The following is a 16,770-nucleotide window of genomic DNA, read 5'->3' on the forward strand; positions in this document are numbered from 1 at the left end:
ATATATATGTCCGTATGTGTACATGTGTGTTAGTCTACATGTCCATGTACATGTGTGTACATGTATATGTATGTACATGTGTGTCTGTGAACATGTATTTGTGTGTGTGTACATGTGTGCATGTAGATGTGTGTGTATACATATGTGTGTACATGTGTTTGTACGCATTTGTGTTTGTGTGCGTACATATGTGTGTATATATATTTGTGTGTACATGCATAAATACTTTGTGTGTGTGTATGTGTGTGTGTGTGTGTGTACATGTATGTGTCTGTATGTGTGTTTGTGTACCAGTGTGTGTACATTGTGTGTACACTGTGTGTACATTGTGTGTGTGTACATTTGTGTATATATGTGTATGTGTGTACATGTGTCTACATGTGTGTATACATTTGTGTTTGTGTATATGTTCCTTTTTGTACGTGTTTTTGTCTGCGTCTGTAAGTGGTTTGTATGTGTATGTGTGAATGTGTGTGTGTGTGTGTGTGTGTGTGTATGTGTTTGTGTGTTTTGTGTGTGCGTGTATATGTTTGTGTGTTTTATTTGTGTGTGTGTATGTGAGTATGTATGTGTGTGTCTATGACTGTGTGTCTGTACGTATATGTGTGCGTGTTTGTGTGTATTTACCTAGTTGTATTTTACGGGAAGGGGAGCTATGCTCGTGGGGTCCCGTCTTCATTTCTCATTTTATCTAAACAATTTTTAAATTCATGTATTGTTTTTGCACACACCACTTTCTCATCTAACTTGTTCCAACTGTCTATTACTCTGTGTGGAAAGCTGTTCTTTTTCAAATCTCTTCTATAGCTGTCTTTTTTTATTTTCTTTCCGTGTCCTCTTGTATTTCTGTCATCCCATTTTATCAGATTCTCTTGTGTGTGTGTGTGTGTGTGTGTGTGTGTGTGTGTGTGTGTGTGTGTGTGTGTGTGTGTGTGTGTGTGTGCGTGTGTGTGTGTATGTATGTGTGCGTATCTGTGTGTGTGTTTGTCTCTATACGTCCGTGTACGTATGTATACGTATACGTGTGTATACGTTTGTGAACGTGAGTGTACGTGCGTGTACATGTGTACAGTTAGTATATATGTTTATACGTGTCTCTGTACATGTGTGTGTATGTTTACACATGTATTTGTGTTTATGTGTGTTGCTGCATGTGTGTGTATGTGTGTGTGTGTGTGTGTTTGTGTGTGTTTGTGTGTGTGTTTGTGTGTGTGTGTATGTATGTGTGTGTGTGTATGTGTGTGTGTGTGCGTGTGTGCATGTGTGTGTGTGAGTGTGTGTGTGTGTGTGTGTGTGTGTGTGTGTGTGTGTGTGTGTGTGTGTGTGTGTGTGTGTGTGTGTATGTGTGTGTGTCTATGTGTGTGACGCATGGTATTCGGGATGATCATGGTTGCAAATTAAGGAGGGATAAATGCCCACAGTTCCACCCACTCATGTGTAAGAATTCTGTAAGGCACAGCATTTGCCGAGTCGAGTTTTGCAAATTCACGCATGTCAAAGGGACGTGGAAACCAAATGAGGCCAAAACCCAGATCGCACATCCAAACGCCAACAACAACAAAAAACCTGTTAACCTGGGGGGCAAACTAGGAAACACCAGACATAGGGGAGCACCAGGGACACCCACAGGCTCCCCAACAAACACACACACAAACGTTAGCTCACCTTTTTTAGAGATAGCGACAGGTCTACAGTCCACCATGAACACGCTGACCAAAGCTGTAGAGTCCCAGGGCTTAATACTATCCTCCCTAATGCAAGGAAATCACAGGAACTGGCCACCACTTTAGGCCCATCCGGCGTTCCCCTGGGCACCCGTCGTTCATACCAACTAGAGTCCATCCTAATTGGTAACATACAGGGCCTCTACCCTAAAAGCAACAGAAGCAAAGTCTCCTTCCTGAAGGAACTAACGCTAGAAGAGGACACAATGTTCATTGCCCTGACGGAGGCTCACCTGGCTACTGACGTAAAAGACTCTGAGATAGGAATAACCAACTACACCCCATTTAGAGTTGACAGAAAAGGAAGAAGCCATGGTGGTGCAATGGTCTATCTCAGGCACGATCTACCCGCCCATACCAAGACACTATTACCCCACTCAAACGGGGTGATAGAACTCTTAACCTTACATATCACTAACACAAAACTAATCATTGTAAACTGCTACCGCCGACCTCAGTGTAGTCTCGAAAGCTTTTCGAACGCTTTGAAAAACTGAATGAAGTAGTGGAGACCACCTCACTTGCCATGACAGATATCATCATGTGTGGTGACTTCAACTTCCTCTTTATATGTTGGCCTGATGGCAGAACCTGTGGGGGCACTCTAGAAGACCAAGCCCAAGCCAAACTCCTAGAGACCGCCGACAAACTGTTCCTAAACCAGCATATAATGGAGCCGACTAGAAAGAGCAACATCCTCGACCTCTTTTTTACCAATAATGAAGAGTCGGTCAGCAATTGCAGGTCAGAGAAAACAATCTTCTCTGACCACAATATAATCCATATCAACACAACTTACATCAAAAGTAAGACACCGCAGGAATGACTGACTCCGAACATGACATCCTTCGCCAGTTTCAACTTTTTCAGTCAATAGGTAGACTGGGAACAGTTACAACAGGATCTCAGGAAGATTGACTGGAAGCTGGCACTGCAGGAAACTGATCCCAACACCATTCTCAACACACTATTGAGGATTTTTCTGGGGGTGTGTACTGCCTATGTGCCGCGAAAGAACAACAAAAACGATCACAGGTACTCCATCCCGCGCGACAGGAAAATCCTCATGCGAAAGCGCGCCAACCTCAACGTAAAACTCAGTAAAGGTAGCAATGAGACCCAAACGGTCTCAATCTCCACAAAAATAGAGGACATAGAGCAGAAAATCAAACACTCACACGAGAAGCAGAGAAGAACGGAGGAAAGCCAAGCTATAGAAAATATAAGGCACAATACGAAATTCTTCTATAGCTACTGTAAGAAATCCCTGAAAACCAAGTCACAGATTGGGCCCCTAGTGACTGAACAAGGAACCATAACAGATGACCCGCAGGAAACCTGCCAGATGCTGGCACAACAATCCACCAGTGTGTTCAGCATACCAAAGACACAGATGGAAATCCTTGATCCCACAACCTTTTTCAACCCAGGTGACTACGAACCAGAACCAGCTTACCGACATTCAAGTGACAGTAGGGGACATTGAAAAGGCAATAAAGGAGCTCAGGATTAACTCGGCCGCTGGACCAGACGGCGTTCCGGCAATCCTACTCCTACAATGTAGCGAGGTCTTAGCAGTCCCATTTCATATGTTGTGGCTAGCCTCCCTAGACAAAGGAGAGATCCCGGCACTACTAAAGCAAGCCATCATAAGCCCAATATACAAAGGAGGAGACCGAACCTTGCCAAAGAACTATCGACCTGACCTCACGTCCCACATTGTCAAAGTAATTGAGAAATGCGTAAGGGACAAGCTGTTCACACACCTCGAAGTGAATAAACTCATAAAAGAGAATCAACATGGTTTCAGGAAAGGTCGGCCATGCCTCTCAAACCTACTGGCACATTACGACTGGCTACTACGGAACCTGTCAGAAGGGAGGAATGTTGATGTAGTATTTCTATACTTTGCAAAAGCCTTCGACAAGGTGGACCACGGTGTCCTCCTCCACAAAGCAAGGGATCTAGGAATCTCAGGGAAGCTAGGAGTCTGGCTTCACAACTTCCTGACAGATCGTACACAAACAGTCGCCGTTGATGGTGTGAAGTCCATTGAAACCAAGGTAATAAGCGGAGTACCACAAGGGTCTGTACTCGGCCCCCTCCTATTCCTATTTCATATGAATGACATAAATAGGAGTGTGGACTCAACCCTCCTGTCTTTTGCCGATGATACCCACATCAGCCGTGCAGTGCGGGAAAGTGGGGACGTGCAACATTTACAAGACGATCTCAACTCAGTTTATGCATGGGCCAACGACAGCAACATGCAATTCAACGAAGAGAAGTTTGAGGTCTTGAGATATGGCACAAACCAAGGCATTAAAGACAACACTGAACTGCACACGGAAAGATGTATGAAAATCACACCCAAAGCCCATGTAAAAAGCCTGGGCATTCACTTAAGTGATGATGCCACTTTCCAGCACCACATCATGCAGTCAGTGAAAAGAGCAAGAGGGATGGCTAGCTGGGTACTAAGGACTTTCTCCTCAAGAGAGGTTCAAGTGATGCTTACCCTCTGGAAGTCGCTTATTCAACCGATCCTGGACTATTGTAGCCAACTCTGGTCGCCACACAAACGCGGAGACATCCAGATGCTTGAGGCTGTCCAAAGGAATTACACCAGGCATATCAGAAGGATGCAAGATCTCAACTATTGGGATCGCCTGGGAGCACTAGGTCTCTACTCCCAACAAAGGAGGAGAGAAAGATATAGGGCCATTTACACATGAAAAATCCTAGAGGGACTTGTTCCGGACCCCACGCCCTCAACAATCAAGCCATACCACAGTGTAAGGCATGGGCGTAAGTGTGAGAGACAAACTCTCCCACCAAGAGCCCCGGAAAGGATTAAGACCCTACTGGCAACCAGCCTAGGGCATGAGGGTCTAAAAATCTTCAACGCCCTCCCAAAAGAGGTGAGAGAGAAAACCAAATGCTCGGTGGAAAGCTTCAAACATGCACTGGACAGGTTTCTGCGGAAGGTACCAGACAAGCCTCCATTGCCAGGCTATACTGCAATCAGTAGGTTTTCTCCAAACTCAATACCAGACCAACTGGCCCTCGCGGGGAAGGACAACAGGACTGGCAGCAGCAGTAGTCAACTACGGCTGTGAGGGTCGACCTCGGAAAATCACTAAGTATATATATATATATATATATATATATATATATATATATATATATATATATATATATATATATATATATATATATATATATATATATATATATATATATGTATGTATGTATGTAGTGAAACGACCGAACAATGCAGCGAACTGGCCATGTAGCGAAACACCCAAAGTGTTACAAGTACTTTATAAACCTGCATACATTTTTTCATATTCGTATCTCAAATGCGATAAAAAAAAAAGTATAGCGAAATGTAGCGAAACGAACGAATAATGCAGCGAACTGGCCATTTAGCGAATCGACCGAAGAATGTAGCGAAATGGCTGGTAGCGAACTGGCCATGTAGCGAAACTCCCAAAGGGTTACAGGTACTTTATAAACCCGCACACATTGTATTTTTTATCATATTCCTATCTCAAATGCGAAAAAACAGTGTAGCGAAACGACCGAATAATGTAGCGGAATGGTTGGTAGCGAACTGGCCATGTAGCGAAACGCCCAAAGGGTTCCAGGTACTTGTCAGCTGACCAGACGTAAACATACCAAGACGAGGGAATACAAAGGGGGCGTTTGAGTATGAATATACAATTTATTGTTTTACTCTTTTTAAAAACATCAGCAGTTGAATATAAGCTAAAGGTAGTGTCATATTTTGTATTCAATCATAAATAACGACGACAGGAAAAGGGCTTTGGTAAATTCTGTCAATGACATTGGACAATTTTGTTTGAAATTGCGTTATATGGTCAAAATCGGATTATTTCAAATATTTCTTATGTCATCATTTCTGATCCCTATTAATGTCATGTAAGATTTCTGGCATAATTATAAAAGGTTAAGGTGTTTTATGTGGAAAACTGAAAGGGATTAGTAATTATGTAACGAAGGTAAAGGAATTTATTAGAACCATGACCGGCATAGACACTATTTATCATAACTTGGTCACTCGTAGTTTTCTTCTGGTAAGAAGGCCCAATTAGTAGGCCTGTCACTCCTGCCGTTGACATTGTCATTCATCTGGGTTAATGCATTGGACATGGTGGTTGGCTACAGTAACAATGTTAACCTGATGACTACATTTCATTTCTTGATTTTTCCTTTTGGAATCCCTCTTCCCCAATTGGGGGTAAAATTCTAGAATTATGAAAGAATAGATATTTGATAAGTAACAAGTAACATTGCCCAATAGGGTAAATATTTAGAAGTGCAGACCTATGTGATACAGCAATAGAAAATTAGATTATAGATATTCATTTTGTAAATTATAATATATTGTGATCTACATTTTTCTCGGCAGAAATCAGTAATCATCATTGGAAAAAGTTGTTTAAAGCAATATATTGTATCATTTTAGTTGCGCACATCTACGTGATATAGCATTAGAAAATTAGATATTAATTTTGTAAATTATAATACACGAATGTAATATGTGATTTTCTTGGCGGAAATAGAAAAAACTTGCTTCAAGCAAATTTATTAACAAATGAAGCCACTAGGATATGGTCCAGACGCCATGCCAGTCCAGTCATTATCAGATGACGGCTTTCACATTGTGGACCAGGTGTTCTCCAAATCCAGGTGATGTTGATAAGTGCTGTTACCAAGACAATAGGGCTTCCTTGGACTTTATGAGAGAACATAGGTTCTGCCGTTGTCTTTTAATTAACCGAAGTGCAATAATAATCAGGCCGTCAGCGTCCGTGACGACAACGACAACCCAGATGATCTTTAGAATTTGAGGTACCAAATTACTAAACATTGGTTAGGTTACATAGGTTAGGTAGGTTAGAATAGACTAATTTATCATCCTTTTATTTCATTGACCGTGGCTCCAATCAAAACAAACTTGGCGTATCACTCAACTGCCGCAATTTTGTTTGTTAGAAAATAGGTTTTAGCAACTTTTCTGTTATTGATTTCTGCCAAGAAAATATCTTATTACATTGATCTATTGTAATTTACAAAATAATTCATTTTCTATTGCTATATTGTGTAGGTGTGCACAACTAAAACTTTACCCAATACACTAAAGAATGGAGATGCAGTGACTGCTTGAGACAATATCTTTATTTTGATATATGTAGAAGTCAAAGAAATTAAAGTATGATAAATTCATCTAACCTAACATACGTAACAGAACCTAACCTGCATTTAGTAATACAGTACCTGTAATTCTAGAGGTCATCAGGGTCATTGTTGTCAGGGATGATGATGGCTGGTTTTGGCATCTGATCGGATTGTGTAGTGTAGAGGTGTTTCGGAATCATACTTCTTAATTCTTTCTTCTGCTCCCAGGTAGGCTTTCAGCCTGTCAGTTGGGCCAGCACACTTCCACAGATTGTCCTCTCAAAGCTTCCTTCTTCCTTCAAATCCTCTATTTTTCATAATCCATTTGCCTCTAGGATTTCTTCAACTCCATCTTTCCATCTTTTCTTCGGTCTACCTCTAGATTTGCTACCTTATGGTCTCCAGTTCCATCTTTTCTTTGCAATTCTCTCTTCATCCATTCTCTCGACATGCCCAAGCCACCTTAGTTGTGCCTTTTTCTATTTTGTTTCTAATTGATGTTACTCCATAGCTTGAAGAAAAGCATGAACCTCAGATCCATAGCACTGTTTTAAAAATATATAGCTTGGTGACGTCACTAGGAGTGGGAGAACACATTGTACACAATGTCAATGTCATTGTCAGACTGACTTGATGGGATTGGATAGATAATAACATGGTGCCTTGAACCTATCATTGCAGCCATGTTCGGTAGTGTATTTGCTTACAGCAAGGTTATTGTTATTGATTTTTGCCAAGAAAAACATATATTACATGGGGGGTAGCCAAAAAGAAAAAGGCATAGAAATCACTCCCACCCATTTCATTTCCCATATATTCCACTCCCCTCCACCCTCCTTCCTATCTTGGCACCTCCTGGATGATGGGTCATCCCTACATCCTGTCCACTGCCCTGGGTCAGAAGCAGTGTTGCAAGACAGCACATCCACAGCAAGGCCTCTTCATAAATTCAGCGATCCCCCTCTCCGTCCCCTCATGCAGGAAAGGAGAAGATGGGGAGAAATCCCTTCGGGCTGCATCAAATTTTTTTCTCATACATACTTCCTCACCCCCATCCCCCACCCACTCCCCCTCATGCATCACAGCCTCATCTATACACAACCCTTCTCCATTCACCCCTATCTTCTGTCCTCTCCCGTCCTTCCTCTACAGACATTCCTCTTTTTTGTAAAGCCCCTTCCACCCCATCCATCCATCTCATCCTAGGACACCCCCTCATATTCACTCCTTCCACACTTCTTTTACTAATCTTTCTTCACTCATTCTTTCCATGTGTCCAAACCATCCTAATACTCTTTCATCAACCCTATCTCCCAGCTCCCTTTCCACCCCTGTTCTCCTCACCTCCTCATTTCTCACTCTATCTTTATTATGTATGTGTTCACTCTATCTATATTATGTATCTGTGCACTTCTTAAAAAATACCGGTATAATTTTAGTTGTGCACACCTATGCGATATAGTATTAGAAAATGAAACATTTTGTAAATTATAATACGTGAACATAGTATGCAATTTTCTTGGCTGAAATAAATAACAGAAAACCTCATTACAAGCAAATCTAAAAATGAACGAAGCTGCTAGGATATGGTACAGACACCATGCTGTCGTCTGTCCAGTCCAGTCACTGTCAGTTAGATGATGGTTTTCATGTTGTGGACCAGGTGTTCTCCAATTCCAGGTGCCATGCCAGTCCAGTTACTATCAGACGACTGCTTTCACATGTGTACTGGGTGCTCTCCAACTCCAGGTGACATTAATAAGTGCTGTTACAAAGACAATAGCCTAGGGCTTCCTTGGACTTTATGAGAGAACATGGGGGTTCTGCTGTCATCTGTTAATTGCCCGAGGTACAATAATAATCAGGCCGTCAGCATCCATGACAATGACCTGGATGATCTTTAGAATTTGAGGTACTGAATTACTAAATATAGGTTAGTTTATGTAGGTTAGGTTAGAATAGACGAATTTATCATCCTTTAATTTTTTTGACCTTGGCATCTATCAACACAAACATGGTGTATCATTCAACCATCGTGACTTCATTCATTAGTAAATTGGTTTTAGCAACTTTTTTGTTATTGATTTCCACCAAGAAAATCACATATGTTGATGTATTATAATTTACGAAATTAATAATTAATTTTCTATTGCTATATCACATAGGTGTGCACAACTAAAAATTTACCAAAACACCTCCAATAGCTTCTAACATAACCTTACCTAGTAATAACTGGTAGGGAATGAAGAAGTTAACTCCATGTCCTGTCCTCACCTCCAGGAATAGTTAAGAGCCCTACATTATATTATTGTGTCTATCATATCTCATCTTGAAGCTAGCTATGGTAGGTGCTGACACAACATGCTCTGATACCTCCTTCCACTCATTTGTGACCCTTATCTTAAACAAATTCCCTTTTAAAGTGGTCCTCCAATGTTCTGTTTGCTTAACTTCACTTAGTGTCCTCTTAGTTTTGTTGTGGTGAATGTAAACAAGGATTCATAGGGAATGGTCAAATTCTTTAAGCAGCTTGTGTAGCTATATCATATACCCTTTTCTTCTGGCCTCAGCATTTGCAATCCTGATTCCTTGCACCTCTCCTGTATGGCAAGCTCAGGTACCAACTTTTGTCACACGCTGTTGGTATTGCTCAATTAATTTTTTGTCTTTTACTAAATATTGGGACCAACCTATCCTAACTTAACTTAATCTAACATAACCATTCCATAGAAAAAATAGAATTTTCAAATGGGAAAAAAAAAAAAATGGAAGTGAAAAATGGGTTTGCGTGATTCTGGAACAGAACCAAGCACTGAGCCAGCAGACACCACACTTTGTTAGCCAATTCCATGTGTTGACTACTCTGTTTCCGAAGTTCTTTCTAATGTGAAGTCTTGCCCTCTCCTTATATATCTTCTTGGTGTGACATCTTGTGGCATTATCCCCTTGTAAAGTGAACACTCCCTTGCTGACTCTTGCTTTGTATATCCCACCAACCTTTTTAAGTCTCAATCGTTTCAGTTTGGGCCCTTCTGTAGGCCAGTGTTGGCAAGTTCAGCTACTTTAACCTTTCTTTGTATATCATATCCTTTAGCCTTGGTATAATTTTTGTTTCTCTTTTTTGAACATTTTCAATGGCCTTTGTATTCAAAATGTGGTCTAATCATAGCCATATATAACCTCTTAAACATGGTCTCATTTGATATTAGAAACACTCTCCTTATCATATTACTTTCAGAGAAAAGAATGTTGTATAAAGATCTGTAGCCATATTATGATCACTGTCTGTGATCCTCTTCAGTGTATTTATACATTTGGGTTGATAAGCTTATATCCTAGCCAGGGGATACATAGTGGGAACATGGGGAGGCAGGCAGGCATGCTAACACTCCCATCCACCATCCATTTTTCTCTCAGTTCCTCATGGATGAAAGGTCATCACTATCTCATGCCCACTACCTGGGTCAGAAGCATTGCAAAATCTTGGGTTTAGTACATCCACAGTAGGATTGCTTCATTTACATAGTTATCCCCCTCCTTTTCCCCTCGTGCAAAAAATAGAGATGGGGAGAAATCCCTTTGGGCTATGTCAAAATATCAGCTATACATAACCATTCTTCATTCACACTTATCCCCTGCCTTCTTGCTTCTATGCTCAACAGACATTCCATCTTCACTCAAAGCCCATTTCACCTCGCCCATTAATCTCATTTTTGGTTATCGACTCAAGTTTACTCCATCCACATGTCTCCCACACTCTTTCTTTATCTTTCTTCACTCATTCTTTCCATGTGCCCAAACCATCCCAATAATCTTTCATCAGCCCTATCTGCCAACTCCCTTTCCATCCCTACTCTCCTTCTCACCTTATCCATCCTTATAACCCCTGCTATACTTCTAAGACACTTTATCTCAAATACATTTAAACTTCTCCTTTCTGCCTCTTAAATTCCAAGTCTCCACCTTGTACAGTGCAATAGACACAATCACCCCTTCATATCTACCACACAGATTGATGGATATTTGTCATCTGTAAACAACATCTGAGTCACCTCCCACTTTCCTCCAATATCTCTAGCCATCTCCAATCCCCAGCCCATCACACCTTGACTTTACCTCTCATATCACTCCCTGAGCACCTACCCATTGTAATATCCCTGCACCATGCAGTCAGTACCCATGCTAATGTAACATAAACTATATCTATATACCCATGTCAGTACCTATACTAATATAAACAATAGTGTAAATTTTTTTAACAAAGGAAGGGCCTAAAGATCATTGTTTGCTGTTGTAGTTTCATTTAGTGAAACCCAAGGCAGCAGGCACCATACACTGTTAGAATTTGGATCCTAGGGTGAATAAAAATCCATTGAATTCACTGATTTTATATTTTCTCTTTTTTTTTCAGAATGATGCAGAACTATTTGGTCAGTTTCTTGTGTAGTTTGGATCTAGAAACTGTGTGAAAGTACTATGGAAGTAAATGATTTGCACTGACATTTTGGGTTTAAACAAATTTCAGTAAAGGATAGGTAAGTTAGACCTTTTAATTTTCCTAATGAATCGTAAAAAAGTTATAATCTAAAAAAATTTGTAAACATTATCTTTTGACAAAAGCATCAATAAGGTGCCATATTTTTCTCATATTTAATAATCCTATAACATGTAAATGCTGAATAAGCCTGTCATGATTTTGTATATCAACAGGGTCTACCATTTACCAAACAAGTGAATTGGAAGCTTATCAACCTGAATGGTGAAAAATGGCATCCTCACAGCGTTATGAATTGCTAGATGAAGAAGTTCAGGCCATATTAGATAGCATAAGTAGCAAATTTGAGGTAAGCATTTTTATTAGGATTTTTAACATTGAAAATATTTTTTTATGCAGCTTTTATGTGTTGTCTGTAGTTGGTCCAGGTTTTTCAGCTGTAGAGTAGGGTGGAGATGCAGATGGCCTTGTGGATGGATATTTTGGTTTCAGTTTAAAGGTTTCCAATGTCAAATAACCAAGAATGTAGCCAGCCAAAAGATGCAGGTGTGAGGTAGATTCTTGACTGAATTCATTATCTACATTGGGAGGAGTGGTGAATGAGAGTGGAGTGGGTGGGGATGAAATGGGTGGGAGTGGAATTATACCTTTTGACTTTGGCTACCTCACTTGTAAGGGGGAAAAAGCCCTTGGTATATGTATGTACATTGTGTTTTGGTGTTATGATGCTGTGAGAGAAAAAGAAGAGAAAGATTTAGCAATAGATGTTTTGAGAGTAATGCAAGATAAAGAGCACGTATTAGAAAAGGAAATAGAGGAAGTGCATAGAATAGGAAGATATGTAGAAGGAAATTGACCCCTAAAGATCAAATTAAGGTCACAAAAGGCAGCGGAAGATATACTAGCAAGAACAAGTAAGGGATCTGAACCTTGAGGAAAGAGAAAGAGAGAAGACATTAAGAAGCGAAAAAAAAAAAAAAAATGGAGCCTAAGAAAAAGAAGTTCTTTTGGAGAGTGTTATATGTGACATTGAGAAAATGGTATCTTGAAGAAAAAGAAATGAAAGGAACAAAGAGATGGAGAGTGGAGAAAATTAAAAGTGGCATGTACTGATATAAATGACTTAATTTCAGGATTAAACGAGTTTAATGATTACTTGTCAGAAACAAAACCAGACATAATGGCAATTGTAGAGACAAAATTAAGGGGTCCACTATCACCTAACAGTGTTGGAAATGGATTATATAATCACTGGCTTAGAAATAGAGAGGAAAAACAGGGTGGAGGAGTCATGTTCTTGGCTAAGGAAATTTTAAATGTGACAAAGGGAACATTCCTTAAAAAAAAAAAAAAAGCAAAGGAACAATATATGAAATCAAATATAAATATGGTGATTGGATATCAAGGCTATAGTTTGGAACTTTTCATGAATTTGAGGCTATCTACCATGAGCTTCTCCCCATATAAAAGAGGTAGCCAAATCAAAGATACCTACTCCCACCCATTCCACTCCCCTCCACCACCCTTTCCTTCCTCTCATCTTAGCTCCTCATGGATGATGAATTTGAGACTAGGTATAATAAATTGAAAAGTAGGAGACAGAACCCAATAAGCATTGCAGTAAGATGAATACACACACTCTTGGGCAAGGAGTTGTTTGTTTGTATAAGGTCACAGTGCTGCCCATAGATTAGGCCATATATGAGGTCTGAGCTCTCAGCTGGGAGGGTAATAGCTGTCCAGCATGGGTGCAACATGTGATCCAAAATGAAGATGTATGAATATCACACACACATACATCTTACAGGACTTTTCAGTGTGTTAATAAATTTTACAGTTTGGTTTACCAAGATGTCGAAGCTTGGAGGAAAGAAAGAGAATATTGAGAGAAATAGAGGATGCTGTAGCAGAAACAAAAGGAATGTTAGTAGATATGGACATAGAAACACGCAAGGCTCCACCAAAGTATCGAAGTAATATGAATGCAAAGATTCAGCGGTATCAAGGTGAAGTTAACAGGTATGTAAATTTGTTTTTTGGATTATAGTAATTTCAAATCCCATCAACTACCTTGCCTCCATCTGGAGTTGGAGCTGTATAGTGCTGGCACTCTGTCTCGGGACAAGCCCCAAGGTATCTATCAACTTCAACCGATGGACAGCTGCCCAGGATGTAACACTTCACCCTATACCATACAACACATAATGGAAGACTGCATTATACACAATCATGCATGCAAACAACACAACATACACTCTATAAAGGATTTGTGGGAAAACCCAGTTTCGGCTGTGGCATTCCTTGGGGAGACGGGACTGCTCGGACAGTCTAGGGAACGACAACAACAACAACTTCAACCGATACATCCTCCACCTTTTCATATAGAGTAGTTCCCTCCAACTACCTTCAGCTGGTGACATAGAAACAGTCTTACACTAATACAGTGTAAACAATAGTCCGAAGACTCTTTAGAGAGATACTATGGGAAGGTTCAAGGACTTATGTCAGCTACTGTGGAGTTGTGAGTTTCCAGTTAGTTGACTTGAGGTAACAATTATTATTATTCCCCTCCTCATTCCACTCTTTCAGTACCTTTTTAATCCCCACCCTTCTCCTCTTTCTCCATTTTAGGAAAAGGTAAGGATGTTTTTTGGGCCCTTATGGATTTGGAAAAGGCTTATGACAGGGTAGATACAAAGGCACTGTGGGAGGTATTGCAGCTATATGGGATAGGAGGAAAGCTTTTAAGAGCAATCAAGAGTTTTTATGAGAGTAGTAGAGCTTGTGTTAGAATCAGAAATGGAGAGTGAGTGGTTTGAGGTAAAGGTAGGACTTTGTCAGGGATGTGTTATGTTGCCTTGGGTGTTCAATTTATACATGGATGGGGGTGGTGCAAGAGGTAAATGCAAGGGTAGTGGGTCAGGGGTTGGAAATGGTTAAAGAAAATGGAGAAAAGTGGGAGATAAGCCAGTTGTTGTTTACTGACGATACTGTGGTTGTAGCAGGATCAGAGGAAGGATTGAAGAAATCAGTGACAGAGTTTGGGGAGGGTGTGCAAAAGAAGGAATTTGAAGATGTGGGTAAATGTAAGGTGATGAGAAACTGTAATGTTATAACACATTTGTAAATGTACACTTTAAACCCACTATCAGAGAAATTATATCAGAAGTACTGGAGGTCCGTATATTTCGACTACTATCTGTAGTCCTTCAGAAGAGGATTACAGTTGTCGAAATATATGGATCTCCTTCTGATATTATTTCTCTGATAGTGGGTTTAAAGTGTAAGGTGATGAGATGTACAAGGGGAGAAAGTGGATAGTTTTAGATACTTGGGTGCAAATGTGGCGGGAAAGGGAGGAGTGGAGGTGGAGGTAGAATGTAGATTGAGAGAAGCAAGTAAATGCCTTGGGGGATTAAAAAGTGTAATGAGAAATAGACATTTGGGAATGGATGCTAAGAGGAGATTATATGAAAGGATGATTGTGCTGAGTACTATATGGGGCAGAAACATGAGACATAAGAGAGGAAGAGTTTAAATGTGTTTGAGATGAAATGCCTGAGAAGTATGGTAGGGGTTACTAGTCTGGATAGAGTGAGAAACAAGGTGAGGAGGAGAGCGGGGGTGGAAAAGGAGTTGGGAGATAGGGTTGATGAAAGAGTATTGAGATGGTTTGGACACATGGAAAGAATGAGTGAAGAAAGATTAGTAAAAGAAGTGTGGAAGGCAGAGGTGGATGGAGTAAACATGAGAGGGTGACCAAGGATGAGATGAATGAATGGGTAAAAGGGGCATTGGGAAAGAGGGGATATCTGTTTAGGAAGAAAGGGAGAAGACAGAAGATAGGGGTGAGTGGAGAATGGATGTATATGGATGGTGTTGTGATACATGGGAGGGAGTGGGTGAAGGATGGTAGGGTGAGGGAGTATGTGTGAATGATATTGTGATGCAGCCTATCTTCTCTTTTTTCTGCATGATTGAATGGAGAGGGAGGATCACCAATTAAATGAAGCAGCCTTACAGTGGATGTACTATGTCTTGCTGCATTGGCTCTGACCCAGGGCAATGGCCAAGATGCAGGGATGACCCGTCATCCGGGAGGAACCAAGAAAAGAGGGAGGGAGGGAGGGGTGGTGAATGGGAGTGGAGTATGTGGGGATGAAATGGGTGGGAGTGGATTTAAGCTTTTGACTTTGGCTACCTCCCTTGTAAGGGGAAAAAAAGCCCTTGGTATGTGTGTATAAATGACTAATATGATCTATTATGGGTTGTCTATTACTTAGTTATTTATCAAATGTGAGCTTATGTTGCTATCTATCAGGTAACCCTTGTGATTACTATTCTTTGTGGAGTGCAGTAGTATACATGATAATTGTGATGCATTTTTTAAGTTTGTTTCTTTTTGCTTATAATCTTTATATTAGTTGTAGCTGTGGTCAGTAAATGATCAATCTGTGTGTGTGTACTTTATATACATATATGCACATTTCATTATTTTTTTTCATAATTTCTTAAGTGTGGACATATGAGTGAAAGAAAAAATTAAATCTCTCTTCTACCATTGCCAGGTACAAAAGTCGATTACAGCAAGAGGAGAACTCCAGAGACCAAGCAGTCAACAGAACCATTCTTTTCTCAAGCTCCAGGGATAATGATGATATTAATTCCCAGATACGCCAGCAAGTACTGGATGGCACGGCGAGCTTAGAACGTACGTCAGAATCTCTTGCACGCTCGCATGTGATTGCTGCAGAAACTGAACAAATTGGAACAGAAGTTATTGGTGAACTTGGTGTTCAGCGGGAGTCTTTAGAACGCACTAGGGATCGACTAGTTGATACGGATGCTGAACTAAGCCGCACTAGACGTCTAATTCGTGCAATGTCAAGAAATGTCATATATAACAAAATATTACTGGGTGTCATAATATTTTTAGAAGCGGCCATTTTAGGGGGACTTGTGTATTGGAAATTTTTCTCAAAGAAGAAATGAATTTACTGTAGTATGGAGATAAATGTTGCATGTCCTCCTTATGTTATCCAGTGAATGAAGTTAAAGAACAAATGAATGAATAAATGTCAAAGAAAAACAAAGAAATTCCTGAGCAAGCATAATTTAGAAAAATGTATAATGTTATGTTCAGGATTTTTTTTAACTGAAAAGAAATCCCTTGTAAAGGGAGAGAAGCATTTGCTATATATAAAAGAAATCCAAGAACTTATGGAAACAAAGGAGGAACAATGTACAATAGGTGATTGATCTTATAGGAAAATTTAAACATGTTATATAGTCTCCCTGGATATTGCTGGATGCTTAGGACATCTATTAAAAGAGGCTAAAGACAAC

At 40.2% G+C, this 16,770-nt stretch overlaps 1 protein-coding gene across 2 annotated transcripts; it reads left to right on the top strand.

Annotated features, from left to right (window-relative positions):
- The first annotated feature begins 5,320 nt into the window (after positions 1 to 5,320).
- Vti1b (Vesicle transport through interaction with t-SNAREs 1b) lies at positions 5,321 to 16,704 on the top strand. 2 transcript variants are annotated; one of them, XM_076177925.1, is made up of 5 exons: positions 5,321 to 5,436; positions 11,341 to 11,464; positions 11,640 to 11,773; positions 13,262 to 13,443; positions 15,993 to 16,704. In XM_076177925.1, exons 3-5 carry the CDS (start codon positions 11,696 to 11,698, stop codon positions 16,414 to 16,416), a joined length of 684 nt encoding a protein of 227 aa, XP_076034040.1. In that variant the 5' UTR covers positions 5,321 to 5,436; positions 11,341 to 11,464; positions 11,640 to 11,695; the 3' UTR covers positions 16,417 to 16,704. The 2 variants fall into 2 exon arrangements, with proteins under 2 accessions (XP_076034040.1, XP_076034041.1); XM_076177926.1 differs by having other exon boundaries at positions 5,374 to 5,501.
- Positions 16,705 to 16,770: the final 66 nt, after the last annotated feature.

Source organism: Oratosquilla oratoria, chromosome 41, assembly GCF_046742065.1.
Source record: "Oratosquilla oratoria isolate Oo_2021 chromosome 41, ASM4674206v1, whole genome shotgun sequence".
Lineage (NCBI taxonomy): Eukaryota > Metazoa > Arthropoda > Malacostraca > Stomatopoda > Squillidae > Oratosquilla > Oratosquilla oratoria.